Below are 25075 nucleotides of genomic sequence, written 5' to 3'. Positions count from 1 at the left end.
TCCCTATGGTGCCCCTCACTTGATTCTAACTCCATTCTACCACTCACTGTTTCTGGAGCAACTCATCACTGCTGGAATATCCTTGATGTCAGGAACATCTTCAGAAAGCTGTTGTGAATCTGGACAAGCATTGCTAGTCTGGAATTGCCTCTAGCTGTTTCCTGGCATAGCAGGAACTGCAGCTGCTGGAGAATGAGCTAACAAGGTGCAAAGCTGGATGAAAGCAGAGGAGCAGGTAGCTGATGTTTCGGGCATAGACCCAAAACGTCAGCCTTCCTGTTCCTCTCATGCTACTTGGCCTGCTGTGCTCATCCAGCTCTGCACCTTGTTATCCCAGATATTTGTCCCACATGTGCTCTTTGCTGCCTGTCTCCTTGCTCAGGAGATCTTACACATGCACTGAACAGCTGTGCCACCCACTTTAACTCAAAAGTCTCTCAATCCAGTTGTAAAACCACCTACAATTAGGCATACAGGTAGAGGCATAGGAACAGGGAGTAGGCTATTCAGTCCACCAAGCCTGCTCCGCCATTCAATAAGATCTATCAGACAGGTGTGTGGGGTGGTGGTGGGGGGCGGGGGAGGTGCCCCACATCCAGCTCCTCACCCATTAAAGAGGGAAGATCTTGACTCGGACCTCTGACCAACTGACTGGTGTCCAGGTTCCTGCACTAGTTTTAGAGGCTGACCTTGACTGGAGAGCCTTCAGTTAATGCATCTTGGCACAGTGTTGTCTCAGCTGAGGACTGCAGAAGCTTAGGGTTGTCACTGAGCCAAAATCAGCAAGGCAGTACAGTAAGCCTAGTACATCTGAGGAGCAATGTGCAAAACCAAGACCAGTGGTGATGTGGTAAGCATCGAGATAGGCTCAAAGTGAACATATGCTAAAAAGTCAACGAAACCACCCAGGTCCCATGCATGACCTGACCACGTGTGCCAGAGCACACAAGTGCCATCTTAGAGGCTGGCACATGTTGGATGCCTATGGATGTGGGGTGCATAGGGCTGGTCACCATGGAGTGAATCCATGTTGTTTGGTGATTAACAGCAAGGCTATTTTGGAGCTGGAATTCCTCAATTCCAGTGGAGGAATTTTCAGGGTCTAGTTGGCTTCTAACAGATGGCAAGACAGAAAGCTACATTAACAGTGACATTTATTTGCAGGCAATAATCTATTAAGTGGGCAACTTGCCCTTGCTTAAGAATCTCACCTTGACACCCAGCACTGTGTGGAAACAGGCCATTTGGCCCAACATCTCCATGCTGACCCCACCCCCCCACCCAAAACCCTATTCCCATGGCTAAAAATCACCTAATCTGTACATCCTGGAACTCAGACAGCCAATCCACTTAACCTGCACTTCTTTGGATTGTAGGAGGAAACCCATGCAGACATGGGGAGGAATGTGCAAACTCCACACAGATTGACAGTCAGATTGGAACTGAACATGGATCCTTGGTGCTGAGGCAGTTGTGCTAACCACTGAGCTACAATGCTGCCCTGACATCAGTTTAACCTTGCTGGCCTTCTCATGCAGTTTCACACATTTTTCATTCTTAGTGCCTGACAAATTTCTGCCAAAAAAGGTGCAGACACCTTTTGGTTACAACACTTCAACTCAACTGGAAAAAAGCTACATTTTTCTTTTTCTATAAAATCCCTTTCTCTCTTAGCACGCCCCCCCCCCATGCCCCATCCTAGGATCTTTCACCTACTCCAGTCATGCTACTGGTATTACTAACATGTAACTAGGTTTTTGAAAGACAAATGTCTTTGTGCAACAAAATAACCATTTTGTTTTACACAGCCAGCAGAGACTCTAGCCCAAACATGAGGTCTAGCAGTACACTGCCTGTACCTCAACCTAACAGTGCACCACCTACCCCAACTCGACTAGCTGGAGCAAACAGTGATATGGAAGAGGAGGAGAGGGGTGATCTCATTCAATTCTACAATAATATCTACATCAGAAGAGTCAAAGCATTTGCATTGAAATATTCCTCATCAAATGCAGAGAATGGGGTAAGATGTAGCTTGTACAAGTGGAGTTTAAAACTTAAAGTGTGGTGTTATAGGATTTGTACAGTTACAATAGTCTTATCTTGGATCAGAAGTTTGTCAATTCAAGGAATAATCACAAAAATCCAGGCTGACGTTTCAGTGCAACAGTGTGTTTAGTACATTATCAGACACATTAAAATTGAAACTTAGCCTGACCTAGCAGGTGAATGTAAAATATCCCATGACAGTAAAAGTAAAAGCAAAAAAGTTATTCTTGGTATACTAGCTAAATCAGAGAAAAATAGCAGAACAAAGTAAACCCAAACTCTGACAATGGTTGTTGTCCTATGTTACACCAGTATTTATTTCCCACCCAGTTCACATGCAACAGTAACATGTACCTAACTTCATGCAGAAGCAGAATATGGGAAGCATTCACATATCTGAAAACTACTTAACATTAGTTTCAGCTGCTCCAGGATGTTTGTCTGCTGGGTTCTTCAAAAAGAAATCCCTATGCAAATTCTTTGCCCTCTGGTATCTGGCAATGTTTTCCATGCTAATACAAGACAGCAGATCAAGAACAGTAAGAACACACATCACAATTTATCCTGTTTGGCAATTTTTAACCTTGTATTTTGTTTAAATTGTACTAGCAGAGAGCATTGGACCATGTATAATTCACTCAGATGATGGGGATATTAATTTCATAAAACATCTTCATTCACTAAATGGAATCTTAAGGAAACAAAAAATATCTTTCACTGTGTACTAGATGAAAAGGATACGCACGGTATTGATAAAGTGCTCAAAATCTTGAGCAAGACCAATAGTGAAATCTAACAGCAATGACATTAGATTCTCATTCCCCAAAAAAACCACAACTCCAAATATAGAATACTCCTATAGTACTAGTGTGAACATTTATTTATTCAGATGTCTTTATCACACTTAAAGACTTTAAACAGACAGTTTTGCTGTAATTTCCATAGCAGTAATCACTGACAGATATCCCAATTCCTACTGCACGTTTTCTGGAAGTTACTTATAAACACAAGACAGCATTATTGTAGTTCTATTCTAATAGAATTGAAGATAAAAGCTATAAAATGGTGCAAATTAAAGGGTCACTAAAAAGGGGAAAAAACTAATGTGACACTGATGTAATTATGTGGATGAATTTGAACAACGTGTTTGTTTGTACAGAAGGAAGCTCCATCTTTATCACCCTTCCCATCTGTAAGGACAGGATCACCACGCAGGGTCTTACTCTCTCAGCACCACTCCATTTATATATCACCTCACAAGAATGGGGGCTCAGTCTCACCAAGAGAAAAAATGTTTTACTGTTTTAGCAAAAGCCCATCAAAGGTAAGCTACAATAATAAAGTTTCTAAATTACCCATGTTACACTGGTTATATTTGATTTGTTTCAATCCTATAGTTTGCAATCACAAATGGAGTTTTTTTTGCATGAAAGGATGTAGACAAGTTCTTAAAGTGGTAGTGTGCAAGTAAGACATGCCCATGACAAATTCTGGTTCTTGCCTGCAACAAAGCTTAAATTAGCACAATTTGAACTTGCCTGGAAATCCTGAAGAGGTGCACCTGTAGCTTTACCAATCCAGCACCGAGCAGATACAACTTTCCTGGAGATGTAGGTAAAGTCAGTGAAGGCATAAAGTGGATTCGTTGGCAATTCTTGAACCGTCTTGACCAGCTGAGTTAGAGCACTCAAGCTCTTAGACAACACTGGAGAAATCCTAGCTGGAGGAAAGGCCAGAGAAGAAGGGATCTCTGTACTCAGACAGAATGTCAAAAAGGATGCCTGATTGTAGTTTTGTCAGCTTCTGAAAGACAAAGTGATGTCCAGGCTCAAGTCCTAACTGTGAGCAACTCTCCTTGAGTGTGCTGAAGAACTTTACTCTAGTAACATGTTATTCTGGACAGAGGCAAAAAAAGCAAGCAGCCTGGAGAATCCAAGATAACAGTGTGAAGCTGGATGAACACAGCAGACCAAGCAACATCTCAGGAGCACAAAAGCTGACGTTTCAGGCCTAGACCCTTCTTTGAAGGGTCTAGGCCTTGCTGCTTGGCCTGCTGTATTCATCTAGCTTCACAGAGGACTTTTAAAGAACTAGGTAATTTTCTAGGATAACAAATTCATTTGGCTATTAAAAATTTGAGATGCAAGCAAAACACAAAAACAGGAGCAAGTGCTTTTATGAAGAGACGTATAACCAATTTCTGTTACACAGTGGATGCAAGATTAAAGCTTAGGTGAGAAACAAGTAATCCTTGGGCATGTTTCAGAAAACAAAAAGTAACTACTTGTCATTAGACCAAGTTAATTTAGCCCATTAAATCTGTGCCATTGTTTTGTGTCTTACACTCTAAATTATTCCTTTCCGTTATCCTTGTAGCAAGTGTTCAACATCTGTTTAAATGTTTTTTTAAAAATAACCTTTTTAATTACACTTCAGAAAAATAATGTTATTTTAAATTCTCTATCTTCAGAGACTGAGAGACATCAACAGCATGATTAAGTCTGGTGAATCACCAACCAAGAAGCGTGGATTGTCATTGGATGAAGGCAATGAATTACCAGCTAAGAGGATCTGTCAGGAGAATCACACTGCATTGTATAGGCGTTTGCAGGATGTAGCCAATGACAGAGGATCTCACTGATCCAGTATGGGGTGTCAACCTCAGCTGCTGTGAATAGTTTGCCTTCCTTAATCTCAACCTGAAAAGCAAGCTACAAAACATTACACAGTTAAGTTTAAAGCTTCTGTGAAGGTTATACAGGCATTGAACGCTGCAGGAAGTCAAATTGCAAGGGACCGAGATTCTGATGCTTTGAGAAGTTACTTGAGCTTTTCTCACCCATCTCCACAAAAATCTGCCAGTTGAAGGCAGAGAGTGGATTTTTAGGTAAAGATTGTTGAAGCATTGAAGTGTTTCTAATTGATTTTAAAAGCTTTCAAAGCAGGCTTAAAACAGCATGCACATCATACCAAATTTAATTACAGCATTAACTTTCATGTGGAAAATTTTAACTGGGTATTTGAAAGCATTAAAAACTATAAAAATCCATCAAGACAAGAAAAAGTTCGTGTTGTACTTTTGCAACACTGTGGAAGAAACTCAGCACAGCATTCCAAAATGAGGCCATGTATTATGTACACAAGTTTGTGCGCTAACATATGTTATGCTTGCTATTATGGTGTGCACAGAATTGGCAACCGTCTTGTGTTCAGTTAGTTTGAAAGGTTAGGATAATTAGGATGAGTAGTATGTTACTGATGCACTAAGTGCAAATACATAGAGACGAATAATGACCGTGAAGCAGTAGACTAAACATTTGAAGGGAATATCCTCATAGCTACATGCTGGTTGTATTTGATCATTTTGTTTAAAAAACCTTAACATTCCCCATGAAGCAATGTACTTTCATGTATTGACTAAGTAAACAGGAGCAAGACTTCATAGTGCAGAAGGAATTATTCTAGCTGAACAGAATACATGGTGATGTTTTCATCAGATGGGTTGAATATACTCCAAGTGCAATTAAATCATTTGGAAATAGGAACCATGTATAGGATTACAAAAAAGCTCAGTGCCAATCCACAGATCAGGAGTTCAAATCAAATCCATACCAGAGAGAGAGTGTAATGGAAACAGTCACATGATTCAAGGTGACTTTGCATTAGACCTGAATAGTGACAAGTAATTCAAAATAAAATCTGGACATAGAGTTGAATGTTAATTTCACTAAGATAATAAAACATAAAAGTTTGTGTATCAGTTTGGTTTATAAAGATGATCAAATAGACTTTAAAAAAGTCTCTCCATCCTTTCAGAATTCTTTACTCACGTTGCCTTGTAAAAGGAATAATATAGTTTGTTGATTGTCATCACTACAATGCTCAGGAGATTGAGAAACTGAAAATCTTACATAAAGCACCATATATTACCCAGCTTTAACAATCCGTTGATCTTATTGCAGTTCCCTGCAACATGGCTGCTGTGAAATTGGCTAGTGGGCTGGTCTAGGCAATATACATGATCACCAGGCTGGGGCTGGTGGCTGAGTGCCTGTAAACTTTGCCACAGGACATCAGGTCACCTGGGCCATTGCTTAGCTGAAGCAGCTAGATGTAGCAGGCTCACCCTCATCACCACATGGACTAGACAAGAACCAGTTACAAACCATAACATTACATGTTTCAGCATACCTCTCAGCCTGGATTGCTGCCTTCTCCTATCCTTTGGATGGGAATTAAAGGATCTTTCTTTCTATCCCACTCTGGTTATGATCCAATGCACATTCATGATGTTAGGGCACAATAATAAAAATTCTCAATTTCAGTCATGACAGTCAACAGTCCCATTCCCACATATCAAACAGATATCTCAAACATGGTCACGTAACAATTAACCTGTTTGCTATTTGGAGGCAGTTTCTAACAAATAATCTTTCTCCACCTTTGCAAGTGAATGTGGCAGAATCTGCACTTAATTAACAAATGTAGTGGCTAATTATTTAAAAGTTGTGCACACTTCAGGAATTCCACTGAATTCAAAGACAGAACAAGCACAATTAAAGTGTGATCACAAAGTCCATTCATCAAGCCAGAATGTGTTCCATACCCATGCATTTTGAAATTACAAAGTGTACTATTAGACATGAATTCAGTTCAGGCAATTGTCAATATTTCATCAATGTGCAATCAAACCAAATGATGCCCTCTGCTGACAGCAGATCAAAACCTGGAAGTAGAGATATTTGGATTCAGTTAAGTGGAAGTATTTTAACATTAAAGCTCTTGAACATTGTCAATTGACACAAGTTGTTGATTACAACACTAACTAGCAAATTAAGAGTAGAATTCAAGTGCAGCCAATGCAACCAATGCTTCACCCAACCGGAGGCAGCAATCCAGCTGTTCTGCTCCAACAGAAGATGAGGCATAATCATACAAGCAAATGAAATACTTAATATCCTGATTGAAATATCTGACAGCCAGTCCATCACTGATTAATGCAAGCAAGAGGTGAAACAATAATCACTATGCTGGAACATATGGTCTCCCTCCATTACTATGGAATGAACATGACAAATAATGAAAGTGTGGATTTCAGTTTCCATAGCTGTTACAGTGGGGAAAATCAGGAAGCCATAAGGAAAATTGTATCCAAGATATTTTAATACTTGGAACATAGTTTACATGAGAGATTCATATTTAAACATTTTTCAGTCAAAATATTTTAAATGAATGAGGTTGACAAGTCTCTGAACAAAGTTTGGTTTTAACCAACTGCAACTACACAATCTATTTCCAGATCTTTGCCTATAAACACTTCAATTTAGTTGTTAGGAAATACACAAAAATAAAAATTCTCTTTTACAAAGTTCAAAATTTGTTTTCTCATCAACGAAATGCAAATTTTGTTTTTTGTATGGAAGTAGCATGTATTCTTGTTGGGGCAGGAGAGCAAAATTGGGAAGTGACCATGTTCACAAATGACCCAAGTATACAGCGCAGACTCTTTGGTTAAATAACTAATTTTGGATGTGAGACTCAAATGGAACTTTCGTATCTCTGGGTCAGAAGGTCCTTGTGCCAAGTCTCTCATGCCCTGGTGTCATAATCTCTGAACCGGTTGGAAAAAAGTCTGCAATCACAGCTGCATGAACAAATGTGAAACAACTTGATACACTGCAACCTCACTCAAATCAAAAGAAAGTTTTGACACACATGCTCTTTCTCTAACATTCTGTAAACTTGATGTTAAAATTAATGCAAAATAAGCATTAAAAAGTTATTAAATTGATGTGGTTACATATTTAGTATGAAAGCTACAACCCATTTTCTCAGTAAAGAATTTTGCAGTACATTTTACAAGATTGCAAGGAGGGTTTAAAAATGGAAGATGCATCATCTCTTCTGTTAATTATAGAGAAATTTCCAATAATGAATGGAACTCAAAAATGGGAATTACTGCAAAATGACTGGTCATTTCGATAGGTAGCCAAAAATCTTAACTTGCTTCAGAAATCATTAAGCTGCAAAAGATATTTAATTTATGCCAATTATAACTTGTTCACTTTAAATATATGTCTGCTTGTCATTGTGTTGCACCACTTTGTAAAAGGTGAAAACTTGAAACATGAAATTTGTTTTCTAAACCAGATTTTGTCAGTATCGATTTATTAAAAAGGGAGTTGTCACAGAAAAAAAAATGTTAAGATTAAGCATAAGCTGTACACTCAAAATGGCTACAGTTTACACTTATATTCTGCGATTTCTGAAACAGCAGAATAATTCCACATTTCAGTCTGTGCATCACAGAACTCATTTTGTAGTGTTTCATATGTGACTCAGTTGCACAAGAAAACATTTTCATTAGCCATCAACCGACAGTATGGTGGCTCAGTGGTTGGCACCACTGCCTCACAGCACTAGGAACACAGGTTCAATTCCTTGGATGACTGTGGGTTTCCAGTTTCCTCCCAGTCCAAAGATTTCCAGGCTAGGTGGATTGGCCATGCTCAAAATTTCCCACAGTATTCAGAGATATGTAGATTAGGTGGGTTATAAAAGGGGTCTGGGTGGGACGCTCAAGAGAGTCAAATGTGACTTATTGGGCTGAAGGGGCTGGTTCCACACTGTAGGGATTCTAAGAGCTATTTCCAGTTGTAAGTGAAAAGAAAACCGTATTAAAATTTGTACAGACCATGAAGTAGTTATGGGAAAAGTGGATCAAAAACTGTAAAGCAACTGAGCAATCAACTTTATTGAAATAAGTACTAAAAAGTGAAAAGATATTTGAAGCAAAACAAAAAGTTAAAAAAAGGTAGTGATAGCTAATCAGAGAGAATATATTTCAGGTGCAGGTCAAGTCAATGAATGAGTCTCAGATGGTAACTCACCTGCTGAGCAGCTAAATATTTTCTGCTTTATTTCATGAACCTCCTGGGAAATAAAAGCACTGCATTCACCATGCCTAATTAAAGTTTAAAATTATACTTAGCTGCAAACAGGAAAACACTAAGCAGCATTTCACAGAAAGGAAATCACCAACTGAAAATACAAAAGTGCAAAAAAAGTTAAGGAAAAATCCTGGATTTGGTATTTACAGGCTTGAAACCTATATTCACAGATGTAGTTTTATCCACTGTAGAGAGTGGAATTGCTTACCTGTACAATCAGCCAGGTACAATTTCCTTATTTGACAGGCATTTTTCATCCAACATATCCCTTACAAATAGTTGGAAAAATAGAAAATGTATTGCTACACAACTGGATTTTGCTGTTTTAACCACACAAGTGGTTGATCATCCTGCTATAGATTGCAAATTTAAAGGCAAAAACAAGGAAATTACACTGCTGATTCTGGTTGAGACAAGTCCTAGATGCACGTGCATATAAAAAGTAATTATTATAAATGATAATATTGCTAGACATTGGTGACCCAACTTTTCCAGTAAAGTCAATTAGTTCTGGGTCAACTACTGCTATAAACCTTTTGCATTTAAGTCTAAAATGTTTTCTGTGAAATCTGAACTTTAGTGGTGTCAGAACTTTTGCCATCTGATTTTCTATTTCAACTGTAATTGGACTAACTGCAAGTCTCAATTTGAGGGACTCGATTATTTCATAGTAATCCATCTCAGAGGATTTGCATATGGAATTATAATTAAGTGCCATTTCCAGGCAAAATGGGGTATGATGGCATGGATGATACAACCAGACGAAAAAGGTGACTCCAACAATGAAGGCTGGTGATGAGTAGGTTAAGAAAGAAAGGATAGGGCAGTATTAAATAAGTAGTGGTTTTAACTAAAAGATTGCAATCTTATCTAAAACAAAATTAAGAGCTCTCTACAAACAAAACTACATGGTTAAATTTTGCACAAGTGGAACACAGTGTCACACTTTGGGTGAAGTTATCAGTTGGCAGAGATGGTAAAGTAAATAAACATTCAGCAGGACTAAGTAGTAAAACACTCAACTGAAGTGATGGTGTATTCAGAAAAGCTTCACTTGCTGGACTGTCAGAAGTAGATCAGCAGGTCTGGCAGTATCTGGGAAGGAATAAACTGTTGAGGAAGGGTCACCAGACCCGAAACTTTAACAGTTTTTTTCCTTTCACAGATGCTGCCAGACCTGCTGAGCTTCTCCAGCAACTTGGTTTTTGTTTCTAGTTTACAGCATCCACAGTTCTTTTGTTTTTAAATTCGAAAGTGGATAGAGAATAAATCAGGCATAGGCCAAAGTGCTCTGGGGGAAAACTTTGAAGAATTTGGCCTAGGATTGGCGTGGGGGTAGACCTCAACAAAAACAAAAACAAACAAATAAACAAACAAAGAAGTTGTTTTAAATTAACAGAAGGAAAAAAATTTACTTGGAGTTAACACTCCCAAATAACAAAAATGTAATAAAAAGAAGTGAAAAAGGATCATATGGGAGCTGAGCCAAAGCCATGAGATATACAATACACCTGGGAGTTAGCACACAGAACTACAGCAAATCAGCATACCACAAACACCACACACTGGAATAATCTTTATGATGGTATTATCAAATGTGTCCAAGACTAAAGGGTTACATGGGTTATTTTAACAGGACGTGACATGACATATCAAAAGCATCCACAGACACATGGCAAATACATTCAAGTGGTTGGTACCGTTTTAGCTTGTCTTTATTTTAAGGATTAAGCCACTATGACATCAGTTTGTACGCCAGCAGCTAATTTTCCCTTAAAATTCACCCTAATTTTGGTATCCAAAGCAGCATATAACGTATAATATGCTGTTGTACTGCACAATTATAAACATGATAATGTTTAATAGTGGAAGAGAAGACTTCTTTGAATTACTTTATACATTCATACAGTATATAAGGACCACTGAAATTACAAAAAACTTGAAGCTTGCTGTACCAAGTTGGTTATTTTGGCACAGATCAGCTTTTCCAAACCTGTATGCCAGTGGACTACTGTTACTTTCACCTCAAAATGCTAATAGGGTAACAAGCTATTTACAAAATTTATACACCAACATATTTACAATAGAAAACCCAAGTGACTTATGAAAACTGCTAAATACTGTCATACTATGAGTGTGTGTTTGGGATTGAATTTTTGAATGGCTAAACTCACCTTAATCTCTACAGACCAGCCCCAAAACATGAAAACATTTCTACGTCATAACAGTACTATGAAATAGTGTCATCTTTATGATATACCATTTAATTCACTTAACCATCCCAACATAAAATCGATTGTTGCATTGCCAAGATTACCTAAGTAGTATAGACAAAGGTCTTCAAAATGAAAAATTTTACAAACCTTCAGTTAAAAGTTGAATTTGAATACTAGTTTAAAATGTTGTATTCTACACACAAAAAACCCAATCTTTCAGCAGTTCCAATTATATATAATCTTACAGTCACTGCTAAAATAAAGTCCGACATGTGCACCAACAGTTATATTCTAATTAACCTGGTCCATTTTTCACAGGTTAAAAAGTGCCTCGTGTGGTGTTGATAGGATGCCTTAGGTTTGCATAGTATTTTCATCTTTGCTGAAAGGTTGTGTGGAACCAGGCTTTACCCAGGAAAGGCCAGCCATGTGCATGCTTTTGTTCTGATCGTCAGGTTTCCTCTAGGCAAAGAGAAATTTATTAGAATCTGCCCCTGTTGGCGGGGGGGGAAGAGAATGTACACCACAAATACAAAGTATAACTTAAGTCAGGTACAATGCCACAAAATAAAAATGAATATTTTAAAACAAAGTAATCTATCATGCAATGGAAGTGTCCTGAAACATTTTATACTGACTGTAGAGAGGAAAAAAAACAGAAAAAAAAAGATAAAAACCACAGTTGGAGTAAATGCTAAAAAATTGGGAGGAAAGCTATAGTGGGCCTGACAGAAAATGCAGATACATGCAAGATCGGCATCTTGCAGTTGTTTAACATTACAGAAATCTGAAACTTCAAAGAAATTATAAAGCAAAATTTGCTAAGGAGGGAGGTGAACAGGTGGCCATGTTTGGTGCAGGAGACTTTAAAAATTTTCAAAAGGTCTCAGAAAGCTGAAAGAGGTACCAAGACTTTGAATTTCCCTTCTGAGTGGGGATCTAGGCATAAAAACTGTTGAAGGTCACAACAGTTTTGTTGGAACTAAAAATCTTGAACAAAGGGAGAAATAAGTCCACAAAGTTAACTTTTTCTGCCCAACCCCTGCTGTCAATACACCCGCTGAACAGCAACATGGATGAAGTCGTAATAGCCAAACTGCTGTTTCCATTATTGAAAAGATCTGAAGAGTATGCAGAATATTCAGCTAGGCAAGTAACCAACCAGAGGTTGTGGAACAACAAAAAAAAATTCAGTACTATGCAGAGAAGGGCAGGTATTGAGATCCTGTGGTCAAATTTTCACAAGCTAGGGTAGCCAGTTTATTAGTAGTGGTGGAAAGATCTTTAGGAACATAGTCAGGGAAATAAAAATAAGAACTTGGAGCAATGAGACCAGCTGGAGAGCTTGTGCAGAAGTTAGCTGCTTTTGCTTTCCAATCAAAAACTCAAACTGAAAACACCAAGTGCTCAACACAGTTCACCAAACAGGTTCCCACTGAATAACATTAACGTCAGTTCACAAAATCCTAAATATCAGAAGAGTTTGATTTGAAGTCTGCTCAAGATGCTTGCCATGGGCAGTGGTAAACCTGACTGAAAAAAAGTGACAGGTAGACATTCTTTTTAAAAAGAAGTATCGCTATTGCAGAAAGTGAAACGAATTTACCTTTGGAGTCAACATCTTCTCTCTGGCTTCTTCATGTATTGCAGGATTCCATGGTGAAAAGCTTTTCAAGAAAAACCAGTACATTTCCATGAGAAGTTATAGGCCAGTTTACCAAAAATTCACACAAGGGTTAGAATTTCAACCTTGAGGTCTTGGAGTAGGTTTCCACACAACATCCTTGAATAGCTTTTGCCTTGAGCACCCAAGTTTAAATGTATCATGAATTGCGGTTGTGCCTTCAGTAACCTAGACTAGGGGCTGGACGTGCCTCCTTACAAAAACTCACTTCTGTCCTTCAAGACACTTCTGAAAGAATAAGCTTTGGCCACACTGTCATCTGACCAACTGTAAAACAGTTTTCATTCATTCTTGGCTTTATTATGCTGTCTTTATACATTTCATTATGTTAAAAGGCACCATACAAGTAATTCCAATTCATACATGGGATGATTATAAATTGCCCACAAGAGGGTGTTAGTGATCCACACTTTCAAAACTCTGTGGTTATTGTCAAGTAGGTACACTCAATAAAATTGAGCTGGTTAAATCTAGCATTTTGACCCAACTGGAGAGGAATGACGATACATTCCTAGACAGGACAGTGTAAGATTTGCTGCCTGTCATTCTACAGGTAGTAGAGATCGGTGTTTGGAAGGTTGTTACAGGTGAGTCGGTGCAGTACATCTTGCAGATGGGTCAGTGGTGGCAATGTGAAGCCATCAGAGAGTGGAAGATCAACCAGACTGCTCTGCCTTCGATGGCACTGAACTGGTCTTCAACTGCAATTTTCCATGCAAGCAAACAGTATTCCATGATATTGCCAATGTTTCCCTTGTTGTCAATGTCGTACTGATTTTGTAGCCAGTGGACATGTAGTTGGCCCAGTTGTGTTTTTGGTCAGCAAAAGAGAATATTTTTTTAAAAAGTGGGGGCTTCACTGATGTTTGTCGTCAAGGGGAGACCATTTCCTCCTTTTGGAAATGGTCATTGTGGCATTTGAAGTGTTTTTTTGTTTTGATGCATGTAGCTCAAGAGTTACAACTGTGACCAAACAGTGAACTCATTAGCTGATATGCCCATTTCTGATCTTGTACAAAAAAAATGGAAAGATCAAATGTAGCAGGCGAACATGGTTGGGCCAGGCACATTGTTGCAGGAACACCTACAGCACTCCGGGTATTTCAGCTGAAGACCAACCCATCTTTCTGTGCTCGGGACAACTACAGTTCTTGGAAACATTTGCTTGATTCTTACTGCCTACAATCTTCTAGAATGCCATAATGCCATACCCCAAAACAGTCAAAGACTCTTCTCAATGTCAATAGCAGTCTCTCAACCTAGAATTCTGCTTTTTTGTCCCCATTTCAACTAAGGCAGTAACGAGGTTTTGAGCTGTGGATCTGGCCCTCACCAGACACATTTAGGTGCTAGGCTTATGAAACTCTACTTTGGAAACCTAGTTAATTAATTGATTATAAACTTAGCCCCAAATTGAAATGTTCCACTTGTTGTCTTTAAACTGGTTAAAAATTTATGTCACAGATTTAGAAGTTGTTTGATATCAACAATAAAAAGGAATAGACAGTGTACCAGAGTAAAAATAAACAGCAAATTTTGGCACTAGTCAAATACTTAGTGAGGTTCAACCAGGCTATATTTACATGACAGATATAAAATTATATTCAAGCAAAATCCTCTTGATGTAAATAGGTAAGAGTTCCAAATGTGATCAAGAAGCCAGAAATCAAAGCACTCAACATTTTGAAAAGCAGTTGGACACAGTAAACATGAGCTTGTAATGACATTACCTCATACAAGCGATATTAACAAAGCTCAGTGCATCTTACCTAATTGCGTAAGGGTCATCCATTTTAGGTTGATCAAAAAGTCGACTGTTGCATAGTTTGACGCTGTCAACTACTTTGCTTTTGAACAAGTGAATATCTTTTTCATATCTGGAAAAAAATTTGAAAGTTCAGTTTGACAGAATGCCTTTGCTCAAGCAAATAAGATGGAGAAGGAGGACATTTCAGCCTATCGAGTCTGTTCCACTGTTCAACAGGAGCCTGGCTTTTAACCCTCAACTCCACTTTAAAACATACTCTGCGCCCCTTAACACTTTATTCCTTTACAGAATTTTTAAAAATCTGCCTTTTTCAGACTTCAATATAATTAGGCCAGCCTCAATAGCCCTCAGTGGAAAAGCATTCCACACAGATTCACTACTGCCAGAAGGAATTCCTCCTCATTGGTCTTAAGGTGACCCCTGCCCTTAGATTATGCTTTCTGGACCTGGACTCCCCACAAGGGACCAACAATTAAGCATCTATTTATCAGGTTCCCCAAGGTGTTTCATTAAGGTCACATTGCAGTTCAGGAAAACGACAAAATACAAACTCAAAGTATGCAATCTCCTAAGAAAATCCCTCCATAGCTAAAATCAACATGCCAGTACATTTTTCCTTAGAAAAAAGGACCAGGAAACTATTATTAACAGGATTCTAAGTATGGTCTAACTAGTTCTTTATAGTTTTAGCAAGATTTTCCTATTTTAGGACTTAGTTTCCTTCAAGGTTAAGGCCAACACTCCATATCGCCTGCCTTATTACCTATACATTCGCTTTGTGCAATTTATGTACATGGATCCCCAAATCCCTCTGTGCTGCAGCTTTTTGCAAGAGCGAAATATAGAAGTTGATAGCGTTTGCTTTTGAAAGTTACTTTATTCAGGTTTTCACAATAGCTTTGCCTTTAAACGAATCTTCCGGGCATTACTAGAAGGCAAAAATATTCTGCATGCAACAACCAGATTCAAACGAAACTGCATTTTCCCTGGAATCCAATGTGAATTGTGCATCCACAACTACACAACTTGTTGACATTGTTGTGCAGCTTATTAGAAGTTAGACATTACATCACAACATCCCAAACAAAAGTCAACATCTGTAGTGCAGGCAAATTTTGGCAATATTGCAAGTTAAATTGTCAATTTCATGCCCACTAATGTTTACTGAACAATGCTCTGAAATTAAGTACTCATGATAATTAGCAATATTTTTGTAGGTTTACTGCAAACAATCTTTTGAAGAGTACAGTCCAATCCAAACACCCATAATTGTTACACAAGATGCATGTCAAACAACTCAATTATTCTTAATTATAGCTGTGAAAGTAATTGCACAGGCTGGATTTTTTTCATCCGAGATGAGAAAGATGGTGAGCAAGATAACGTTACTCAAGAGTCAAAAAAGTGTCAGTACAAGTCTTCATTTCTTCGATGCAATAAGCATACAGTGCCACTGCATTGCACACCCAACTCGCCTCTCCACAAAGAAGGGTCGATGGCACAAAAACTTGACTGGTAATGGATAGCAGGTACCTGGTAATATTTCATGAGCATTCACTGCAACCTGCAGAATGGCTGTGCTGGCCAACTCACTTTAGAATAATTTCTTCTGAACAAAGGGACTTTGAAGTCAACAAGCATAGATCCTCCAAGATCCTTTAAGCACAACTTGTCATCAGCAAACCACCAGCATCATGCCAACGTTTGGCCTCAGCCCAATTCAATCATGACTTTTAGCATCTGTTTTGGAACGACAGACCCCAAACAGGGCTTGTATGTTTGAAGTAAGTCAGTTGTGCCAAAGGGCAGACAGCTTGCATATCTATATTACCTGCACGCATGCAGTCAGGCATCTTGTGTGTCTCATACTGCTTTTTAATGCCAGCTTAGAGGTTGGCCATCATTGATTCTAGTCTGCTTTAGTACAGAAGCATAAGGCAGACAGCACTGAGGAGCAAAGTGTTGGAAGTTGGACATGTCACTATTTGACACTGTGCCATGTTAACAGAGGTACAGCATGTGCAGCTTTTTGCAACAAATGCTGCATGTGCTTGGACTAAATGCCAACAGGAGAAAACCAAAGGTAAGGAGTTTTACAGAGATAACAGTGGCCTCCAGTTAGTCTGGTCGTATTGTCTCTCAACCAGTCAAGGGGCTAGTCAGATTACAGCGCAGAGAGGTTAGCCACAGTTGATTCTTCAGGTCAAATGCAATCAATGGAGATTACATGTGAGTCTTTCAAGGTGCTGTAAAGAAATCCATCTGGGCTGAGGGAAATGCAATCCACGTCAAGTCAGATCAGGGAGGTGAGCCAGTCTTTGGGACTGGTCACTATTCAGTGAAGTCAGGGAGTTGGAGGGGGAACCAAACATCAATTCTGGGGAGGCACTTCAGTGTACTAGGTCACAGAATTAGTGACAGTAAATCACCAGCAATTAAATTCTATGATGGGCCTCAGTGAATGGCAGGGGAGAGCAAACTCAGAGGGTCAGGGTTTGTGCAGATCTGTCCTCTACATGGCCGAGCGTAGGGCCAGCAAGGGTGCAAGAACTTCCAGAGTAACAGGCACAGTCATTAGGGTGATAAGGACAGAAAACACTGGCATTTACTTGACCATTTGGAAAACTTCCCAGGATGTCCTGTACATCAAAATACAGGGACAAAATTCAGTACAACCGATTACACCCCATCAGTCCACTCCCAAATCATTTAAGTGATGGCAGGTGCTATAAATGGTGCTGTCAAGCAGTACTTGCTGAGCAATAACCTGCTCATTACAGCAGCGTTTGGGTTCAGCATGGGCCACTCACCAGGTCCTGAACTTAAATCAGAGTCTTGGTTCAAACTTGGCCAAAACAGCTGAATTGCTGAGTGCAGTGAGTATGGCAGCATTTGATTTAAACAAAACAGAAACTCCTGACAAAATTCAGGTCTGGCAGTAACTCCACTTTGTCCCCAGATAATGTTTCAAGTGTGGTCACTCAGAATTAACAGCAGCTATATATAACTAGGCACCTCCCCCTCAACAATCCATGTCATATTGAGTGGGGAGTCTCTACTGTTAATCAACTCAATGTTGAGCTGCAGAGGTTCCAGCGTCCCAGAGTGGAAAATAAGACGTTCTTAGAGCTTACTGGAACACTGCAGCAGGCCTGCAACAGAAATGTTGGCCTGGGAACAGAGTGGTATGTTGAAGTGGCAGGCGGCTGAAAACTCTTGGTCCTTTTCACAGACAGAATGTAGTGGCCTGTAAAGCTGTCAGCCAACCTGTGTTTAGTATCTCCAATGTTGGAGGAGCAGCAAATGAAGTACAGACAAATGGCTGCTTCACCTGAAAGAAAGATTTGGCTGAGCCCTTGCATGAGGAGGAGCAACAAATTAAATGCAAAGGCTTTAAACCTTCTGTAAATCTGTGTGAAGGTGTTAGGATAGAGAAGTTGTCCAGGGGTTCCAGAAGGAATGGTTCCTGAAAATACAGGCAAGAGAGGGGATGGGAAGGTGTCTGGTTGTGGCACCCCATTACAGGTAATGGGAATTATATCTCCAATCCTTTGACGCTGTTCAGTGGTAAGTAAATGAGGGCTGGGGCTCTGTGTTATCCTTGTGGGAGCGAAGAGAAGGGGTGAGGGTAGAAATGCAGGAGATGGGCCAGACAAGAGGGCATCTCAACCACAAGTGGGGAATCCTCCACTGATTTTTTTAAAAAAGTGGATTTTTTTGAGGCAACCCTGCAAAAAAAGGTGGTATCATCAGACCACTGCAACAGAAATAAAGAAGCTGGGAGATCTTACAGGAAGCAGGGTAGAATGTCTAGTCAAAAAGGTAGCCATGGAGACATTTGCATTTCTGGTGGCCAGCTTGTCCCCAAAAACAAAGGATGGGAGGAGTTGGAGATGGATAAGATGAAGGCAAGGGCAGGATGGAAATTGGAAGTGAACTGGAAAAGTTTATTTTTGAACGAGAGAGAGAGAGGGGGAAGCAATACTGATGATATAACTGATGTACTGGAGGAAGCTATGGGGAGGGGCCCTGAGCAAGACTGAAACAAAACGTTCCACGTACACTACAAAGAAACAGGCATAACTGGGGCCCATGTGGGTGTCCAACTTTGACCTGAACAAAACAAAGGAGAGTTAAAGAGTTGTTCAAAAGAAAGGTGAGCTTGGTCAGGTAAAAGAAAAATGGTAGAAGTGGAGGAGAATGGAGAGTTCAGGCCTTTTTTTTTTAAACCTTTTGTCAAAACAGAAAGTGGAAAACCCTAAGACTATACCAATGGGGATGAATGTGTAAAAGGAATTGTATGTCTGCAGTGAATGGGGGCAGCTCTGCCCATGAACTGGAAATTTTGAAGCTGACAAAGCATCAAAAGAAGCACCCTCACTTTTGAGCCAAGACTGTCAAATCTTACCTCATCTGAGGATCTCCCCTGGCTCAGTCCCCCAACATCATACAGCCTGTTTCTATTTTCACCCTAAACTCCACAAACAGGACTGCCTGGGCAGAACCTTTGTTTCTGCCTGTTACTGCCCCAAAAAACCTATTTCTTCATACCTCAAACTGCTCTTTCTCCCGTTCAAATGCCTCCACATTACATCCACAATTCTTCTGATACTTAACACTGTTTGTAAAAATGGCAGAGATTCCAGCTGCCTGCTACGTCAAAACATTACTGCAACCTGACACCAACGTCAGTGAACTGGTTGGGAAGACTCATTAGAGTTTAGAAGGTTGAGGGGAGATCTAAATAGAAACTTAGAAGATAATGTACGGTTTGGAAGGGGTGGACGCTAGGAAGTTGTCTCCGTTAGGCAGTGAGACTAGGACCCGTGGGCACAGACTTAAAATTAGAGGGGGTAAATTTAAAACTGAAATGAGACGACATTTCTTCAGCCAGAGAGTGTGGTGGGTTTGTGGAATTCATTGCCGCAGAGTGCAGTGGAGGCCGGGACGTTGGATGCTTTCAAGGCAGAGATCAACAAATTCTTGATCTCAGAAGGAATCAAGGGCTACGGGGAGAGTGCAGGGAAGTGATGCTGAAATGCCCATCAGCCATGATTTAATGGTGGAGTGGACTTGATGGGCCGAATGGCCTTACTTCCACTCCTGTGTCTTCTGGTCTAAGACTCCTTTCCACAGAAGGCAACAAATTCAGCTTGATTGCTAAGAACGCCAGGGCTCAGGATTCCTTCAATAATACACTCTGCAGACCATCCAATCATGCAGTACCTGCTAAGCCCTGCTTGCCATTCTTGTGGTCAACGGAGAAACAGATGCCAAAGTCACATTTGGGGATCAGCATCAGATATGCAGGGAACTGTCATGACTTGTATGTATTGCAGCACTCACAGCAGTCTGCTTTTGTCCTAAAGGCCTACATAAGGATGTAGAAGAAAAAAAGTAGACTGTCCCAGCAAAGTTTACCTCAAGATGTAACTCATCCTGGGCTGGAGTTGAAATAAAAAATGGTGAATAAATTTTTCATTTTTCTTGAAATGAAAAAATCCTAGCTATAAACAAACATTCCTTTAGAAGCAAAGTCCTAGAGATCTGTTTTAAAATTAACATTAACATTTTGTTACTTACAGTACTGCAGCTTCAGGGTTCAAGGGATTAACTGTATCAATCTTGTAAAACACTCGACGAGCATACATCAACACCTGCCAGATGTGATTATGATTCCGTCTGTAGGAAGAAGAGTATCCTAGCAAAACAGCTTTAAGAAAGATTCATGCAGTCACCAAGTTCCTTACATTTGCTTCTTCTATTAAAAACCTACAGGAAGGTGGTGTGCAGTGGGACAGTATTTCCCCCCCACCTCCTAGATTCCTTCAGATATTTTCATGGATCTCTATGGAAAAACACATGCAAGTGTACAGCCTAGACTGATCTTTTCTGGGGGTGAGGGGATAAGAAATTGCATAGGTTTTTTTGAAATAGACAACTCACTTTAGGATTTGCACTCAAAATGAACATGTGCGCCTGCAGATGAAGCTGATCTTTAGCCAGTATGACTGATTTAAAAGAAACCAATACAATGCTAAATTAACTAAATTTGCTTCATTTTTCTATAAAAATAGAAAACATAAACATATATACTTATAGGCAAACCATAAAATATCCCATTGAAGTTTAACACGTGAGATTAGTCAGCATTTCAAACCAATTATATAAAAATTTAACTTATTCCATTTTTAAAAAAGGTGCCGTATAGATAAAAAAAAGTCCCAAGGTATTTCACAGCAGCATTATAAAGCAAAATTTGATACTAGTCTATAGCAGACAATTGAACGGTAATGCCCAAAATCTGTCATAGATTCACATCTATGGAGCTGAAGCAATTCAAAGTCAGAACTGCAAGTAGTCAAACAGCACATCTGGAAGGATTGAGGAGATTACACAGATGTAGCAGCAGCAAGGCAGGTTAGGAATGAATCGGATTAGTTAAATCTTGAGGGGGTGAAGGCACAGAAGAGGGTTTTTGAATGGACCAAAGCCATGTTAGAAAGTGGAAATATGCAATCTTAGCAATGGTAATCGGATGCTCATCGTAGACTAACCTCCACTTTGTGAATGCTCTTTTTACATCCAATTCTCCTGTTGTTGGATCTACTAGTGGGTGGAAGACTGGCATATCAAACATCAAGCGCTAAAACAATGCAAAATAAAAGATAACATCCAAATTAGTACCTTTATTTAAAAAAGCTAAGTTAGCTGTCTTCTGCATAGAAGTTTCTTCTCTCCAAGGTTTAAGTTTCCAACTGCAATTATTAAATTTGAGGCTAGCAATTGCTGGTTTTGGAAAATTCTAAGCACAGGAGTTAGAACAGTGGTAAAATGAAAATTAATGATTTCTTTAACTATTGTTAGTGTTGGCAGAACTGAACATTTCCAAGCATTAAATATACTGAAGGTTTCAATTCTGCACTGGCTGCCTCATAGGGTCCTGCTTTTGTTTTTGGTGAGCAAATGGGAGTGTTTCATTATTCAAATTCAGACTGGATTCAGCAGTGTTACATCAAGAGTTCTCACATTAAAAACAGAATAGGTAAGTTTTAGCAGCCAACCTTTCAACCCAGCAACTTTTAGCAGGGGCATCAGGTTTTTTTTTTAAATATTTGCAGTGCTTTTTTTTGGCACTAGTACATAAAAAAAATTAGAATCCAGTTGAGATATTAAATGAAATTTCGTGCCAAATTAAACAATTTTGCTTCCACAGTACCAAACTCATTTGTAACATTTTCATCAAATGTACATTCAAAGTTCTGGATGTGACGTTTACTCTTCTACAGCAATCAATACACGAGACCTAAAGCTAGGAACAAATAGTTGCTCCTGCATGACGACTGCATGCAATGAGGCCCATAGCAGAAAGGCTCCCAGATAGGCAAGTCAGTTCTGTACACGAAATGATGTGTAGATTGCTGTAAACTCATGGCACAGAAATCAAGGCAGGAATGAAGTAACAGGATTTGAAATCAGTACTAACCAACTAGGCCTTGGCACTGTCCACTCCAAGCCTATAAAGCTGACAGGTGAAATACTTTTCTTTCCTCTACCTCCCTGCATTACACAAGTCATTGTAGATGGACTCCAAGGAAGTAATTTAACTCCAGATTGGCTAGATCAGACAACTGGTTTTCATGGTTTACAGTAGCACCAAACCAAGATCCACATGGGTATATTGCAAACACAAGACTACGCTGGTTAAACAGGAGACCAATGGCCATGAGTCTGGTTAGACTGCACCGGAAAGGTAAGACAGGAATTTGTCCCAAGAACTTCAAGGGAAGGAGGCAAAGAGGGAAATATGTGTACGTAAAATTGAATAAGACTAGGAAGAGTTGACTCAATTCTGGATTAGTTGCAGTCTTGCTTTTGAAATTGTTTTATTGCACTTAGACAAGTTAGCTCTCCTTACATTAGCAGGGTTTGCACTGAATTGAAACAATTGTTGATGGGAGGTGGTGAACTTTAAGTAAAGCCATTTTAAAGATAACAGACTGCATTGTAACCCGCTATTGCATAAATTGCAGTGTGGCTTTCATTGCCTGGGTCATGAACAAAATGTGACAAAAATTAAAATGGAAGAGGTTCATTACTTACAGGACAGTCACCGTCTGGGTAGTTGTCAGGAATATAAATAGTAAACTTAAATACACCATCCTGGTACAAGCCATGTCTTATAAAGATCACCCCAAACCACACTGAAAACAGATGTGAAATAATTAGTTTCACAAAATTGCAAAGCAAAACACATGAAAGTAAAACCATTTAGATTACAATGAGACTTACTTAATGCAGATCCATATGAGGGTTGTACATAGACACCAGGCAGTTTCTGCTTTACAACCAAGGTACTGCAATTTAAAGCACAAAATTATTTTTGTTAATCAAGACCAAAGGAATTCCATGAACCAATCTCAAGTTTACTAACCCTCCAACTCTAACACACCAGCCTACTTTAACTCCCAATGAGGTTTTCCCCTGGAAAGCTGGTATTTCAGGCTCTCTAAAGATGTGACCAAGATTTAGAACTCTGCTCAGGTGGATGATAAACAGACTTAATATTATTGAGTCAACGAACATCTTTCTCTCAATCTTGTGCTAGCTCACTTCAATGAGGTCTCTGGTACTTTGTCTTTTGGTTCATTTCTCTTGCATCCACAATCTTATTATTTTTTTTTAAAAAAAACTTGTAAGCTGGACACAGCAGATCATCATAGAATGATGCACTCATCTGCACACCGAAGCACAGTGAAGATACGAGATGTGCTACTTACAATTCAGCAAGAAGAGAATATTCCAGATAGAAGGGACCGTAAGAAGCATGTGTCCCATTAGTTGGCTGCGTAGATGTGACAGGAGAAATGGGCTTAGTCACAGGAACAGCATTTTTTGGTATAGAAGGCAACTGTTTCTTGGCTGATAGAGAACGTGGAGGACTGGTCTTCTGTTCTCCTGACAAACCTCTTTCTTCACTGTCTGATTTCTGTATAACAATTGTGGGAAAGCAGATTATAAAATTCAGTGTTCTACACTCACTCTGGTGTAATTGCAAAATAACACTAATATTCACACAGTACTGTAAAGCAAGCTAGCTTTACCAATTGAAAAAATACAACATAACACAAAAGAATTAATCTTAGCCTCACAATGAGAAGGAAATACGTATAGTTCTGGAGGTCAGCATGGATGGAATAACCGCCATCCCTCCACTTAACTAATGGCAACACATGGAAATATCAAAGCAGGCCATTATTTAAAAAAATTCTTTAATAGCAAAGAAAGGTGCTCTTCATACATCGCAAACTTTCCCCATTAGTCCCACTAACCGAAAGCATATTATCCACCATTCAGTACACCTGTTCAAATCTCAAAGACCAGTTTTCATAGTGAGGAAGGGAAGTGAATTGCCATAGATTTTAGCCATGTCATACACAATTAGCTGTTATCACTGTACAGTTGTCAGACTTACTACCAGCATCCTACAAGTTATTGCAACTTGTGGTATAGCAAAGTCATCCAATGCTAATTACTTGTTTCAGGAAGAGTACTTCAAATAATTCATAATTCAGTTTTAATACCTGGTAAGATGGAAAAAAATTAAGTTTAAAGGAAAAGAAAACTTTGCACAGGGAAATTTTAAAAGTGCTATTTTTAAACACTAGGCCTGACTTTTCACTTATTCTCATGCAACACCTGTCATTTGAGACTACTTTACTCCATCATTTTTGTGGCAAATGTTCCTCTATTACCTTTCGAGCAGAGCTTGTAGACATGCTCCAGAAAGGGTTCATTACTTGTATCAGCTTCACGACCAAGTCAGCTGTACCCCTGCTTGAATCTCTCTAGTCCACTTTATATTCTGGAAAAGATTTTAAAAAACATGAAATTTATAAATCATTGGTATGTAGGTGTAAAAAATTTCAAGGCACAATTCGGTTTCCCCATACAACAGTTTCAAATCTAGGAATCTGAAAACAGGCTGCTTTGGCAGTCTAGAGTTAGGAGATGGACACTCCTTTTTGAAGTGGATAGAATTCTTATTCCTGGTAACTATTACATTTCACTGGTTAGCACTGAAAATCAAGACTTGTTATTCTCAGTCGCTAAAATAGTGAAAGATTTTTAAATCTATGCAGAATTCCTCAATTTAACCGGTTTAGATCAATGTTGACAGAAGAGATTGGTCTGGGCTTTATGATCAACTATTTATTACAAATAGACTACAGCTAGTGCTAAGGCCTCATTGTAAACCAATTGCAAACGACTACCTAGAGAATGCTAACCCCTTACAAATTCCCCATTATGGGGAGACATACATTTTAAAGAAACTTGGGTGTTGAAAGATGGAAAGGCAAGGAAAGCAGTTTTGGGCCTCCAATTCACAAGACCTGCTGAGGTGATT

General features: G+C 39.2%; 2 protein-coding genes across 10 annotated transcripts in view; one reads left to right on the top strand and one right to left on the bottom strand.

Moving 5' to 3' along the window:
- The window catches only part of rbl2 (retinoblastoma-like 2 (p130)), a 126019-nt gene extending 117810 nt beyond the window's left edge, over positions 1-8209 (top strand). The window contains exons 20-22 of one of the 2 annotated variants that reach the window (XM_059651660.1): positions 1809-2023; positions 3209-3373; positions 4520-8209. In XM_059651660.1, coding sequence (XP_059507643.1) covers positions 1809-2023; positions 3209-3373; positions 4520-4690 — 551 coding nt within the window. In that variant the 3' untranslated portion in view covers positions 4691-8209. The remainder of the gene's footprint in view (positions 1-1808; positions 2024-3208; positions 3374-4519) is intronic. The other variant, XM_059651661.1, reaches the window with a different exon arrangement.
- A 2353-nt stretch (positions 8210-10562) lies between these two features.
- Positions 10563-25075, bottom strand: part of aktip (akt interacting protein) — a 35291-nt gene continuing 20778 nt past the window's right edge. For all 8 annotated transcript variants that reach the window (XM_048547125.1, XM_048547124.2, XM_048547129.2 and 5 more), the window contains 9 exons: positions 24423-24532; positions 23448-23656; positions 22960-23024; positions 22771-22871; positions 21225-21313; positions 20251-20349; positions 14669-14776; positions 12822-12882; positions 10563-11677 (listed from right to left, as the gene is read on the bottom strand). In XM_048547125.1, the coding sequence (XP_048403082.1) occupies positions 11570-11677; positions 12822-12882; positions 14669-14776; positions 20251-20349; positions 21225-21313; positions 22771-22871; positions 22960-23024; positions 23448-23656; positions 24423-24464 (882 nt within the window). In that variant the 5' untranslated portion in view covers positions 24465-24532 and the 3' untranslated portion in view covers positions 10563-11569. The remainder of the gene's footprint in view (positions 11678-12821; positions 12883-14668; positions 14777-20250; positions 20350-21224; positions 21314-22770; positions 22872-22959; positions 23025-23447; positions 23657-24422; positions 24533-25075) is intronic.

This window comes from Stegostoma tigrinum, chromosome 16, assembly GCF_030684315.1.
Source record: "Stegostoma tigrinum isolate sSteTig4 chromosome 16, sSteTig4.hap1, whole genome shotgun sequence".
NCBI classification, from domain to species: Eukaryota; Metazoa; Chordata; class Chondrichthyes; order Orectolobiformes; family Stegostomatidae; genus Stegostoma; species Stegostoma tigrinum.
Note: the sequence above shows the minus strand (reverse complement) of the source record. Positions and strands in the feature narration are given on the sequence as shown.